This window comes from Protomyctophum bolini, assembly GCF_963924005.1.
Source record: "Protomyctophum bolini genome assembly, chromosome: 10".
Lineage (NCBI taxonomy): Eukaryota > Metazoa > Chordata > Actinopteri > Myctophiformes > Myctophidae > Protomyctophum > Protomyctophum bolini.
The window spans coordinates 34,348,840-34,362,846 of NC_137871.1; the positions used below are offsets into that span (position 1 = coordinate 34,348,840).

The window sequence follows — 14,007 nt, forward strand, 5'->3', positions numbered from 1 at the left end:
CAACAAAAGACTGTGTTGATTAAGGAGTAGGAGGAAGTACTGAGGTACATTTTCTATCACATGGACACTAGAAGCACTGCTCAAGTTGATATGACAAGATGGGTGCTCTGGTGGATTGCTATACTGGTTTATGGTCGGCATTCCCTATTGCTTTCACTAATATTTCATTATGTAGCCGGTTTTATGTGCTAAGCCTCAGGGAATGTTTGACCCAACGGGATAAACTCAAGTTTAACACATAGTATTCCGTTGGATATTTTTGTTTTCGGTTTTCCTCATGAAAATTCACAAACATTTTTGAAGAATACTCCTCTGAGGGAGATTGCCATGCTGACTAAGCTGTATTTAACACTATAAACTCTTAATACTCTCTGTTTATCTCCCATCTCTGTCCCCCCCTTCTCACTCACCCACTCACTCACTCTCACACACACACACACACACACACACACACACACACACACACACACACACACACACACACACAATACTAAAACTGCTTATACATATATAGTGGAGGGGGTGTGTTTAGGGGAGGGGGCATGCTCAGTCTGCCTTATATAAACCAGTCCAGCGTTTCAGTGGATCAGTCTCACTCGAGTATATATCATCATTGTGACTTGTAGAGCTCAGACTAAACCCAGATTAGAACCATGTTGGGTCTGTATGCCCTCGTCCTGTCCCTGTCACTTTGCTCTGCATCGGCCGGTCGCGTGGCGCGGAGCTGTGATACGTGCGACACCAGCACCTGTGAGCCGCTCCCGGCAGACGGCTGTTTGTGGGGCACCGTCCTGGACTCCTGCGGCTGCTGCACAACCTGTGCTGCTGGTGACGGCGAGCCCTGCGGCGGTCGCGGGTTCGAGGCCCGGCGCTGTGCCCCGGGACTCGAGTGCCTTAAGGAGAAGAAGAACAAAGCCGGCGTCTGCGCCTGCAAGACCAACTACGAAGTCTGTGGGACTGACGGAGTGACCTACAAGACGGGATGTGACCTCAAAACTGCCAGTTTGAAGGCTGTCGGCGATAGCCAGCCTGAGATCAAAGTCCACGGCAAAGGAAAATGTCCCACAGGTGAGACTTAGAAACTGGTTAGGAGTGGGGAAGAAGACAGTAGGAACTTAGGAAGGGAAACATTTTAATATTTTGATTAATCATAATAATAATAAGGCTAACCGTTTCGATGTACTGTTTTCATAACTGAACCACTAGTTGGTAATATACTCTAGGAATTGTACTAGGGATTCTGGGCTATCATTTATTTTATCATTTTTTGAGTGGTCCAACCACTCCCTTACATAGCTGTGTGTGGCTGGCTGGGTGCCTGGGTATGAGCACGAAAATAGCATGGTTGTTTTTCACCACCTGTGCGCAACCTAACACACACAAACACACACGCACATATTAACTGTATGATGATTTCGGGTTTGCCAGTTCACTACAGTGACATACAGTACAGTAGAGGGACCCCCACACGGTAACTGTCATTTCTCAACCGTTCCGGACGTGGGGCGGCTCGCCCGAATCGACCCGGCCCCCTGGCTGTGGTCCTGTGGTTCTGGAACTTCCAGGGACCCCACACGGGGTTGCACCACTCACTTCACACAGGTGTGATTTTTTTAATTGATTTCATCATACTTTAGTAACAGTTTGCATGGACAAACACAGGGAAGTACAGTACAATACAAGGTCTGCTAAAAGGATGAATCTACCGTAAGTCAAACCTGTTGGCTTGTTTCCATTGGGGTCCTTTTGTACTCCATCGAAAACCTACCCATTCACAAAGATGCATTGCATTGCAAGATTGCATTTGACTCTTAATTGAATACAAATATTAAACATTACACAATGAAGAACTGCCCCAGGCCCACAGCAAATGAAATGGTAATAATGCAACCCAAAATGACATAGTATACGTACACGTATATTATCATCATACTTGTTTCTCCTCTCTCTCTCTCTCTGTCTATACAGCTCCAGTGATAGTGACTGCTCCAGGAGAGGTTTATAATGTCTCCTCTCTCTCTCTCTGTCTATACAGCTCCAGTGATAGTGACTGCTCCAGGAGAGGTTTATAATGTCTCCTCTCTCTCTCTCTGTCTATACAGCTCCAGTGATAGTGACTGCTCCAGGAGAGGTTTATAATGTCACCTCTCTCTCTCTCTGTCTATACAGCTCCAGTGATAGTGACTGCTCCAGGAGAGGTTTATAATGTCACCTCTCTCTCTCTCTGTCTATACAGCTCCAGTGATAGTGACTGCTCCAGGAGAGGTTTATAATGTCACCGGCTCTCAGGTCTATCTCTCTCTCTCTCTGTCTATACAGCTCCAGTGATAGTGACTGCTCCAGGAGAGGTTTATAATGTCACCGGCTCTCAGGTCTATCTTAGTTGCGAAGCCATTGGAATCCCAACCCCTGTTGTCACCTGGAAGAAGGTAAAATAACCCGTCTCCAAAATATATCTAATATATATATCTAATACTGCCCCCCCCCCCCCCCGTGTGTGTGTGTGTGTGTGTGTGTGTGTGAGTGAGAGAGTGAGTGAGTGACAGAGACACAAGCTACTGTTAGCATATTACTATACAAACATGTATAATTGTTATGCTGTATTTTGGGGGAAACTAATCATAGTAACTTCCAGAATTATATTCTGTACTGTGTAATGTAATAGTGTGTGACTGTACAGTACATTTTGTGCGTGACACTTTTTAAAAACCCTGCGTTTAACCTTCTGTGATTCATTGTGTTTTAACCATGTAGCACTCTGGGATTCCCTGTGAATGAAAACTGTAGTAGTAGTGCTGATTACTTTTAAAATTCACCTTCCTGAAAATCTGTCTGAAAAAAAACAAAAACAAGAAAACATTTATTTATGTTTCCTTTTTTTACGATTTTATCTGGTTTCAGTATTTATGATGTATTTTCTCTAATATTAAGGTTATAATAGCGGTCAGTTTGTATTGGTGGTGGGGACGGGGGGTGTGGCGGGGGTCACGAGACATGGCCAGGGGGTCCGCGGCCAAAAACATTGAGAACCCCTGGCCTACATTACCATATCAGACTTCCTTCCGTATGTCCCATTCATTCATACGAAATGAAACTGTACCCAAATGTAACTATGATTTCTATGTGAGCTGCTCTTTGGATGGCTTCAAGCTGCCAGTACTTATTAACTACTGGTTTATAATCCTGTTATAACACATACCACAACACCTTCCTGCTTTTGTTGTGACCAGAGTATATTTAGAGAAATGGCATGTGAAACATTAACACAGGAAAAACACCGGTGAGTGGAAACAGCTTGAGGGGACATTTCACCGAATGGTTTGCCAGCCTTCAAAGGGATTGTCCAAGAAACATTATCACTACAGTGTCTTTTTAAGTCAAGTCAAAGTAGCACGTTTAAAAACAGGAGATCATCCCAAGTGCTTTCTAGTTGAGACAGATGATCAAACAGATGATCAAAACAATAAAAAAATCGTAATACACAAAAGCAAGACTCAAATGTGTAGAAGGCACAAATTGCAGACATGAAATGCTATACAATTAAAGCAAGTAAGTATGGTAGTAAGCTTAAAAGCTTAACCGAGACTGATCCAAACAAACACAATATTGGACTTGACAAAAACAAAACAGAGGGCAAATGGACTAAACAGAAAGCCATAGGAAAAAGGTGGTTATTTAAATGTCATTTAAAATTGTCAATGGTTTTGAGGCGTGTTGTGTTGGTGTTAAATCAGTCTGTACAATAGTTCATTCCATTATGTAATGTAATTTGATTGGTCTTAGTTTTTACATAAACCTACCTACATATGTGTTCCAGTTGTATACCTTACAGTACAGGTTTTTAAGTGCCCTGCTTAAAAATGTAACATGAGTAAACAACATATTTGTAAACTAAATAGACTGATTTAAACAACAACACAACATGTATAGATGTGTTGGTATGTGCCGAATAAATCACAATCCTTAGGGTGAAATTCTTCTTTAAGAGTCTTGGGCATCTGCCAAGACAAACAGACAGAGTGAATGCTGGGAATGGCCTCTTGTCATCTTCTCAAACCTTTAGAAATGTTCTGTTGGAGAGGATAAACAACTGGATAGCTAAAATTAGACATATTCTATGCAGGAGGAGAGGAAGACATGGGGAATAGAGAGGAGAGGAGGCAGGAAGGAAGGAAAACAGCTTAAGAATGTTCAATCACTCCCCCATACAATAGTTTAGAAAGCTGAGAGGGAGACTGTAGGAGGGACACGGGAGGAAGGCTCTGTATGATGGCTCCTGGGATCTGGTCCTAGATCAGCTGTGACATGGTGGAGAAAACATAAGTAAGGAATGCATAATAATGCTTAAGTGGGGTCACCACTGCACTGCTAATAAATCTCAGCTATATCCTACTGGCTGTCTCTCCTACCCTGTATCCCTCTCGGCTGTCTGTCTGTCCATCTCTACTACTGTACATTAGATTGTCTTACATTTACAGTTGTCTGTCTCTCCAACAAGGTCTTCCTCTCCTAGGCTTAATTCCAATACCCAAAATCTCGCTCACTCACACTCGGTCACTCCAGCATGGCAGTGTTATGGTGAGATTTGTGACATGCTGAAATATGTGGCCATCTTGTGGACTTTGCATAACTTACATGGAGGTAACGTGGCCTAAATACCGCTAGGTTGAACTCTGCTGATAAACAAACTGCAATGATGTACGTTTGGAGTTTTTCACCAGGTAACCAATCTCGCAGTAACACCACCATGCTGGAGTGAGCGAGCGAGTGGCCGATATTTTGGGTATTGGAATTCAGCTCTAGTGTCTGTCTGGGGGGGGGACGGGGGGACGGGGGGGGACGACATGAAAGGAGAGGAGGCAAATTGATGAGTGGGGAAGGGATAAGGAAAGGAGACGAGAGGATAGGGATAAGGAAAGGAGACAAGGGAGGATAGTTAAGGAGGGTGAGGGGAAGAGACAAGAAAGGAGAAGGACGGATTTAGGAAAGGAGACTAGAGGAGACGAGCGAGGAAAGATTGTGATAAGATGGGGATAGTGAACATTCCGTTACAATTCTGTGAATAAGAATAACCTCATGATCCCTGTTTCCAACACTAAATATAGTAACACACAACATAAGGTGTGTAAGTAGGAAGAGCTGAGTTTAAGAGAATGAGCACCGCTCTAGAAGCCAGACTGACCACAAATTGTATTTACACTTTATATAAAGAACAAGAGTGAAAGTACATACAGTAAGAGTAGAAATATCAAACATCAACATAAACTAGAACAGTATCTGTTGGGGGTGATCAATTGGCTAATTAAGGGCAAGGTCGTGCAACATTGTGATGTCGGAACATCATTGTGATGTCAGAACAGGCCAGCTCCATATGGATATCTAGGGTGATCAGTGCCTGTTGGGGGGTGATCAGGTGTGATCAATTGGGTGAGGTCAAAGGTAAAGGGCCGATTCATACTCCTATTTTAGAGCCGAATCTGTAGAGCCTACAATGTGACGTCATTTGAGGTTCGGGGGGGGGGGGGGGGTACCGTCACCGTCCTAAAGTCGCCTCTTCGGTGCTACTGAAAATTTCTGACGAGCCGAAATCATTTTGGCACTACAGCGCCGAAACAGCAGTAAAATAGGAGTATGAATCGTCCCAAAGGGTGAGGTCGCGCAGCATTGTGATGTCAGAACAGGCCAGCTCCATATATGGAGATCTAGGGGTGATCTGGATTTGAACCCTGTCCGGAGCCTGGGCCTTTTCCATCACATGGACACTAGAAGCACTACTCAACTTGACAAGATGGGTGATCTGGTGGATTGCTATTGTGGTTTATGGTCGACTTTCCCTATTGCTTTCACTAGTATTTCATTATGTAGCAAATTTGAAGTCGGTGGGGCGAACAGTTTACAGAGACTTGGTGCATTTATAGATAGATATCAAATAGAGATAATGACACATGAAACATAGTTCTGCATTTCGTTAAATAGCAGCAGCTCAAATCTGCATAGGAAAACAATGGTCCCAATATGTAAAAGTCAAATAAGAGAAAAAAATATTATTATAATTATTCAAATTACTATTATTATATTGATTAATTATTAGTGATCAATTCATCCTCCTTCATGGGGCCACCTTGCTTGTGGCTTCACCGACCTGAGCACCCGCTCCTGCCCCCCTCCTTCCCTCCCCTCCCCGGTAGAAAATAGCAATAGCACAGCGGAGAACACCAAATTTGGAGCGACAGCCTCTGCACTCTTATTGGTTAGCGAAATACAAGGAAGTGGGCTGAATGCGGACGAAAATAAAAGCCTGGGTACCGAGGCTACTCTCAGAATGTTATCATGAAGGTCCATCCACAATGTATTGAAGCCATCTAGAGACTTCTTGGCCGTGGTCATGAAGAACTGACTGAATTGTTGAGAGAAATGGTGACCTTTAAAGTCATGTGCCCAGGACCGACATCCACACTTTCTTGTGGAGAAAGGACCACGCCTGTCCCTGTCTCGTCCTGAGGTCTAGAAAGATAAGGAAGGTGTTGTTTTAAAACAGGAAAAGCTCCAGACAAAGGAAGTAAAGCTGTGCTCTGGGTATGCTCTCTGCGGGGCGATGAACTTAAATAGTTTATCACTTTGTTATTTGTGAAAACATGATCCTCCCCATATGCTTTAGGTCTGTCCTAGTGTCTACGGTATAAACTGTACTGTACAGTAGGTAGAAACAATGTTTTGGACAGAAGGGTGACTTCAGATAAACACATGCTACAAAGCAAGTGCATCTTGAAACTTAACAAAAAGACAAATATTGAGAACAATTTATACACAAATAACCTACGCTCAGCCTAGTCCAGTATGAAAACTATAAACATGCACAGTTCTCATGGTCGGAGGAAAATAGACATGCACACTGTCCTCACTTATAGCAGTAGTTTATTAGTTGCAACATTTCAGTCTATTACGACCCTCATCAGGTGATGAAACGCAACTCCAATAGCTTAATAAACTACAGTATAAATGAAGACGGTGTGCGGGACTTACATTTTTCTCACGTCGCACTGGTTGCCTGCTCCGACGCACCTGTCCTCGTAGGTGTGCAAAAGGACTCTTCTCTACAAAGTCTCATGGTCTGACAAATCCTACTTACGGTTGAATATCTCTAAAACAAAGTACATGATTATAGACTTTAGGACAAGAACTGTAACCCATGGGGACATAATAATAATATTCTTTATTGTCCCGAAGGATATTCATCTTCACATGACTATTTGTCAGGATAGTTGAGGAGTAGTGTAATTAGAAAGGCGCACTCGGAGTGCAAATCTCTGCCTGGAGGCAGGACCTAATAATAATAATAGAAATGTATGCAGTGAAATGACTGCCTACTGTGCCTAGTGCCATTAAACAGTAGCATGTGATTACCAGTTGTGTAGTCTCTACTGTCTTCTGGCCTACCGGCATGTGCACCCTCATATCTTCAAAGACTGATCCAACCCTACAATTGTCTTCTGCCCTCTGTCATACGCATTCATTGTCCTTTGTCCTACCTACCTGTCAGATTGTTGCTGTCATTACTCTGTAATGTGCCAATTGTTAATGACAATTAGGTTTGTATCATCATAATCAGTCAAAGGTTAAGATTTGAAATGTGCTGAACAGTGTTTGCATATTACAGTAGGATGGGTCATCAATATGTCTGTACACGGACAAATGTGTCAAATTTGAAATGAGTCTCCAGGTTTCTTTCAGAATATTTATTTCACATATTTATTATGACACTATGGCATATTAGGAGTCCAACTAGGTCTAGTGTTTCTCAAATGTTTTATTTGTAAGGACCCCCATTTGAACACTCAGTTGCAGACCTGTAATGGTCATTCAGCTAATCAGCCAGACTCAAATCACTCCGCCGGCAGGAAATTTCTTTTTGCCAACGGCTGATTCGGTCTGGCTTATTAGCCAGTCTAATTCAGGGCTGCTCTTTATGTCTTTCTGGTAGTATTATTGTCCATTAATTTTGTAGTTAAAAATAACTAAACTAAATACATTTGACAAATGTCCACCACAAGCCAGCATGGTGATGACCTCAGACATGGATGTCAGAGAGAGAGAGAGAGAGAGAGAGAGAGATAAGAGATTGGTCATGGTCTCTCAACCCATAAAACACACATCATAACATGTAACACAACAGTACTTGCCAGAGACGAAACATTAGCCATTGTACGTTATACAAAAAGTAGATTTGAGGTCAACTGTAACAATAAAGTTGACTGACAAAACGGGATTAGAAACAAACAAGAGATAAGAGGAAGAGAAGGAGGAGGATGAGAACAGAAGTACATCATCAGATCAGTAACTGTAGCTCCAGAAAGCTAGTTTCTAGCCAGTTTGAGTCCTTCATCCGAGTACAGAGCTTTTAGCTGGTATCTTCTGACTTTATATATTGCTCTCTCCCTCCTTTTCCTTCTGTCTCGCTCTCCGTCTTTCCGCACTTCTCCACACTAGATGAATAGATTGGTGTAAAGGTCAGGTGGGTGTTTGTGTAGCCTGGGGTCATTGAAGTTTTCATGGTGAATGCCAGTGGAGAGGTTTATCTCATCCACTGGAAATGTGAGAGTAACTAGAAGCAATGACAGGCGAGGCATGACTGAACCTGACTTAAATGTCAGACATTTCTGCACATTAAATTAATGTGACCCCACCTTCATATCCTGTAGCACTATACTTTGTTGGGAGAGACAGTTGGACAGCTGAGAGAGCGAGACCGTGTAGGAGGGACAGACGGTGTAGAGGGATAGAGGCAGTAGGACAGCTGAGAGGGAGACGGTGTGTAGAGGGATAGAGGCAGTAGGAAAGCTGAGCGGGAGACAGAAAAGGAGTGACAGACAGTAGCAGATAAGACTCAAATCTGTTCACTGCAGATACATAACTGTGTGTGTGTGTGTGTGTGTGTGTGTGTGTGTGTGTGTGTGTGTGTGTGTGTGTGTGTGTGTGTGTGTGTGTGTGTGTGTGTGTGTGTGTGTGTGTGTGTGTGTGTGTGTGTGTGTCATTTAGATTGTAGGAGGGAAGACTAAGATGGAGCTGTTACCTGGAGACAGAGACAACCTTGCCATTCAGACCAGAGGCGGACCTGAGAAACACGAAGTGACTGGCTGGGTGCTGGTCGGTAACACACACACTGCACAATGACATGTTAACAAGATTATAATGTTAATCTCCCATTCAAAACAGTTTTAGACATCTTCTGTCATAGAAAGCCATATAGAAACTTAATTTATTATTATTTATAGTATTTTTCTCATTGTTGACAAATGTGTAATACATCTCCATGTATCTATGAATATTTGGACGTAAATGTGACATCATAAAAGGTGAATTTTGGTCAATGATTTATAGATGCTTGTTCCGTCTTGACTTGTTGACATTTCAGAGTTTAGGAAGGAGTTCGTCTGCTTCTCATTCATGTTTAAACTGCACGGCAAATATTTAAACAACCCCTCACAGCTGCAGCACATTAAGCTTTCTTATTTATGATTACGGTATGTCTTAACCAAATGTCATGTTCAGAATACAGCTGTAAACATTCTTTCTGATGTGAGATTGTGTTTTCTTTACACAGCAATGATGCAACAATCTTAAGTGGGCATTTCAGTTCATGATTTTTTTAAAGGTAGTGTAAGTGATATGTTTTGGTTGTTTAAAAGGCTAAATCACTATATTCTGATAGTAATCATTGCTATAGAGTGTTTGTGTTTGTGTAGATGACACAATTTCAGCTAATCAGCACAGGGTAGTAGCATTTAGCATTTATCAGCTTATTTTGATTTTTATAGTGTTCCAGTTTCAAATTTGTTTTCTGCTCACTTCTTTGTGGCATCACTTACAATTCCACTTGTTTAATCTGTATCCAGACTGCGCGCTCTATCCGGATTGGATCAAATTGGTATCCCGTCCTGAAAATGCATTTTCTGTTTAATAAAAAGCTGGAGAGACATGGAGACTCCTGTTGCGCTGAACAAACACTCTAGTTTAAGCAATGCTATCATCATATAGAGCTTTTTAACACTTATTTTAACCAAAGTTAGTTGGACACAGCTACAGGAACACTGAAAGTACAGGTTATTTAACACATTTTGGGGCGGGAACCCCTTTTGGTGTTAGCATTATGTTATGCTTTAGCTATTGAAAAATAGCAGATCTACAAGCTCATACGAGCTTGTAGGTCTGCTATTTTTGAAAAATCGAAGAACGACTGACATAGAAACATAGCATTTTTAGAATCTGATCTCAGGTCAAAATAGGTTAAGTAATGAATACATTGTCTGTCTCCATCGCTGTCAGATCTCTCCACTCACCAAAGAAGAAGAAGGGTCGTACGAGTGCCACGCCGTCAACGCTAAAGGAGAAGCATCCGCTGTTGGAATTATTCATGTCGTTGATTCTCTGGAAGACATTCCAGTTAAGAAAGGTAACTTAACTGTCGTATCTCATCACATGTACATACAGAGAAAAGGTATAGTAGGAGAAGTAGTTGACAGAACCAGAACATGGATTAAGAAGAGTTCATTAAAGGCTCACTGTCACCATGGCAACTAAGGTTTTTTAAGGATTACCTAGTTTACAGTATTGTTGCTTCATCAAATACATTTAAGGGCCTAACACATAAACACTGACGCATTCCTGAACACATGTAAACGCCTACATCTAAACACACACGCATGTGCGAGCACACACAGAGACACACGCAAACACATTTGGTGTTTTTGCCCACAGGTGGACCAAGTTTGCATTTCAGCCTGCCGCTGCATGTCTTAATGTTTTCTAATTTCTTGCGTTCTTTCTCTCTGTCACGCACACTTGCTGGGACTCGACTTGTGTCTCTGGGCTCATAGTTCATGTTGAAAAGTTTATCTCCAGGGAACAAAAAGACTGAGCTCACGCTCTGTCAACTGTAAATATCATGGGTTTGTCCCCCAGGGCTGCAATGTTCTTGTTAACCTTCATTAATTCAAGGAAAGCTGGGGAAGCTTACTGTTGGTTACGGCAGTTGTTCTCAAAGTGGGGTCCTTGAGAGAGTTCCAGGGGGTCCCCAGCTAAATTATATGGACCCTTATTTGTCTGTAACTCAGGATCCATTTGGTTCCATTTGTACACTCTCTAACGGGTCCCATTTGTACACAGTTAAATTAACATTTATTCTATAATATAAATTGAGGTCCCAGAGATAGAAATGACATTAAATGGGGGTCCAAATGCATGTCAAACTGGGGGTCTTTGAGATGGAAATGGTTGAAAATCAACTCGAGAGTAATCAAGTACTCAAGTAAATATACTTCATTACTGTCCCACCACTGGTTAATGGGAATCTAACCAGTCTTTTACGGTTTGTTACTCAGATATAACCCAGTGGTTTTCAACCTTTTTCAGGACAAGTCCCGTTATTTATTCTGAATTTGAGCCACGATCCACCATTTGATGAGATTTAGCCTCTCAGACCGAAACAGAAAGAATATTTTGATATCGTTGGATGAGATTTTGTCTACACTTCAATGGTTTATTGATGAGGCACTGGTACCATAGGAGAGATAACAGGCAAACGTTAATCAAAATAATTCTTCTACATTCTCAAATTGTGTTGACTTAAATTAAGTATTACAGATGTTATAATAATAATTTAACTCTTGAGTGTAGTAGAATAAAACGTAGGTTTTTTAGGTGCTGGAGTCACAAAGGGAAAATGAAAAAAATAAAAGGATGCTCCGCACACTGAGATCTGTGCACAATCAATGTATTTATCTTTGCACGCTTTCGGTCTACTGACCTTCTTCAGGCACCTGTATGGGTCCATTTGGTTAAATTTTATGCCCTCAAGAGTTAAAGATCTATAAAGGTCCATTTGGTTTCCAACCCTCCACCACCTGGAATCCCTTCAAGGACCACTGGTTGAGGAACCAGTGATCTAACCTGTCTGATGCAATGTTTTGTGTCTTTGCAGTGACCAAAGATGATGAGCTTTAAGGAGAGAAGACCCCAGAGTCACACTGATGTCTTATCTATAGTCTACCTGCATTAAGGTCCATCTATAGTTTATCTACACTACAGTCTTAGATCTATGCAACATCACTGCAGTTAAACAGGCCAATTAAGATTAAGATCAGAATCTGACTAATCTAACATGTACGTCATTTTGTGGATGTTGAATTTTCGAATCGTTCCCCTATGCTTCCTGAAATCTTCTTTTCCAAACATCCTCTCTCTTCCTGCTGTATTTTTTTTGTGAGTTTTGGTTGTTAGTTGGATTTCTTTCCCAAGGAGCAGTTGGCTAACATAAGAAAACGGAGTGTACAAATAAAATACCAAGAATAGTTTTAGAATTAATTAAAAAAAGAAGAAGAAGAAGAAGGGGGGGATGATTTTCAGCATGAGCTGAAGAAGAGAAAAAAAACTGGGAAATTTACACAAAACTAGAAGCTCATAGATCGCTGGCTCCATTCTGCTCTTTGTGCAAACAAGGCTCAACAGGCCTTTTAGACTTCATTCTGACAGATGTGAGGTGACAAGACAGGCAAACTAAACTCTCTGTCTGTCTCTCTGCCTGTCTATCATACCAACAGGCTTAACTCTCTCTGTCTCTGTACCAGCAGGCTTTGCTAAAGAAACACGCTTGGATGTGTGGGAGGTTTTGTACAGACAAGTATGGACTCACTGAGTTGGAAAAAAAGCTTATTAAAGGATTTGGGATGGAATTTACACACACACATGCCAACGGTGCTCATATTATCGCTAATGGTGCTATTATTGTTATGAGATATTGTGTTGTTGTTGAGGTTGTTGTGGAGACACGTTATTTGTTGTTCTTTTCAATGGTTAAAATTCTCTTGTATTCTGGAGTACTAATCTGATGTTACTATGATATGACATGTACTGTAAACCACTAAATAAAGAGTGACTACATGGTGTGGGTATATGGAATTTACTGTGGATTTTTACATCTGGACCAACAAATAGAACATAGAATTTGGGGAACAGGCAAAAACAAATTCTGAAAATGTTCAGACCATGTCCCAGTCCCAATATGTGATTTGTAAAACGTTGTGAAAGGGGAAACCCCAACCTTGCATCGGTCCACCCCTGTCCAAGACGGATAAAAGTTGGTGTAAGAGAAAAGTCATGAATCATAAATTAATAACATTCTTAATTCTTTGAGGTGATAAAATGGTGTTTTCCTGAAGTTGCTTTTACTGAATGTTTTGCCTATCCATGCTTAATTTTATAAAGGCAGCTTCTGAAGCTCTGTGGTATTATATTCCTAGTCTGGCCAGTCAATTGATATGAAATGATTACTGTAGGGCTTGACTTTACAGCCACATGGTGCATAGCAGCAGTGTGTTAAAGTAAAAAATCACACCCGTGTGAAGTGAGGGGCGCTCTTATCACACAAATGACGTAAATTCTCCCTTCATTGTCAATTAGAATTTAATATTTTTTTTATTTTTTGTGTAATAACAAAATAGACAATTTTCTCAATTTTCTTATCATCGTACATGACGTAACATTTAAATCTGCTCAGACACATGACATAAATTCTCCATTCATTGTCAATGGGAATTTGACAAAATATTTGCTCGTCCTCGGATGATGTAAATTCTCCATTCATTGTCAATGGCATTTAATGTTTGTGTTGTTAGCCCATATTTGATGTTTGTGTTAGGACAAACACAAACATCGCTTGTAGGAAGGGATAGCAGTGAGCACCCCTCAAAAAACCCCAGAGGAAGGCTCTTGTATGCATGTAGACTTCAGAAGTGCATTATGCACCTTGCATAAGGTTGCAAAAGTCAATTACAAGAGAGACAACCCATTGGTTGGCAACTAAAATTGGATACATCTGGCACTATACTGTAGAACATCTGGGCACCTGAACGTTGGGCTATTTTGTTGCATGTCTTTTCTAGAGCGGATACAGAAATAGCCTTATCTGTATTCATGTGTGTAAATTACCGGACTGAACTGTAGATAAATGTG

At 41.4% G+C, this 14,007-nt stretch overlaps 1 protein-coding gene across 1 annotated transcript; it reads left to right on the top strand.

Annotated features, from left to right (window-relative positions):
- Positions 1 to 601: 601 nt before the first annotated feature.
- On the top strand, positions 602 to 12,947 carry igfbp7 (insulin-like growth factor binding protein 7). Its single transcript, XM_080773894.1, has 5 exons — positions 602 to 1,068; positions 2,320 to 2,429; positions 9,037 to 9,144; positions 10,324 to 10,450; positions 11,978 to 12,947. Exons 1-5 carry the CDS (start codon positions 654 to 656, stop codon positions 11,998 to 12,000), a joined length of 783 nt encoding a protein of 260 aa, XP_080630020.1. The 5' UTR covers positions 602 to 653; the 3' UTR covers positions 12,001 to 12,947.
- Positions 12,948 to 14,007: the final 1,060 nt, after the last annotated feature.

What these genes read in the sequence shown, in the direction of transcription:
- igfbp7 (XM_080773894.1), top strand. Translation starts at nt 654, where the DNA reads ATGTTGGGTCTGTATGCCCTCGTCCTGTCCCTGTCACTTTGCTCTGCA. An exon ending in CAAAGGAAAATGTCCCACAG is followed by an intron (nt 1,069 to 2,319) that starts GTGAGACTTAGA and finishes CTGTCTATACAG; the next exon opens with CTCCAGTGATAGTGACTGCT. An exon ending in AAGTGACTGGCTGGGTGCTG is followed by an intron (nt 9,145 to 10,323) that starts GTCGGTAACACA and finishes CATCGCTGTCAG; the next exon opens with ATCTCTCCACTCACCAAAGA.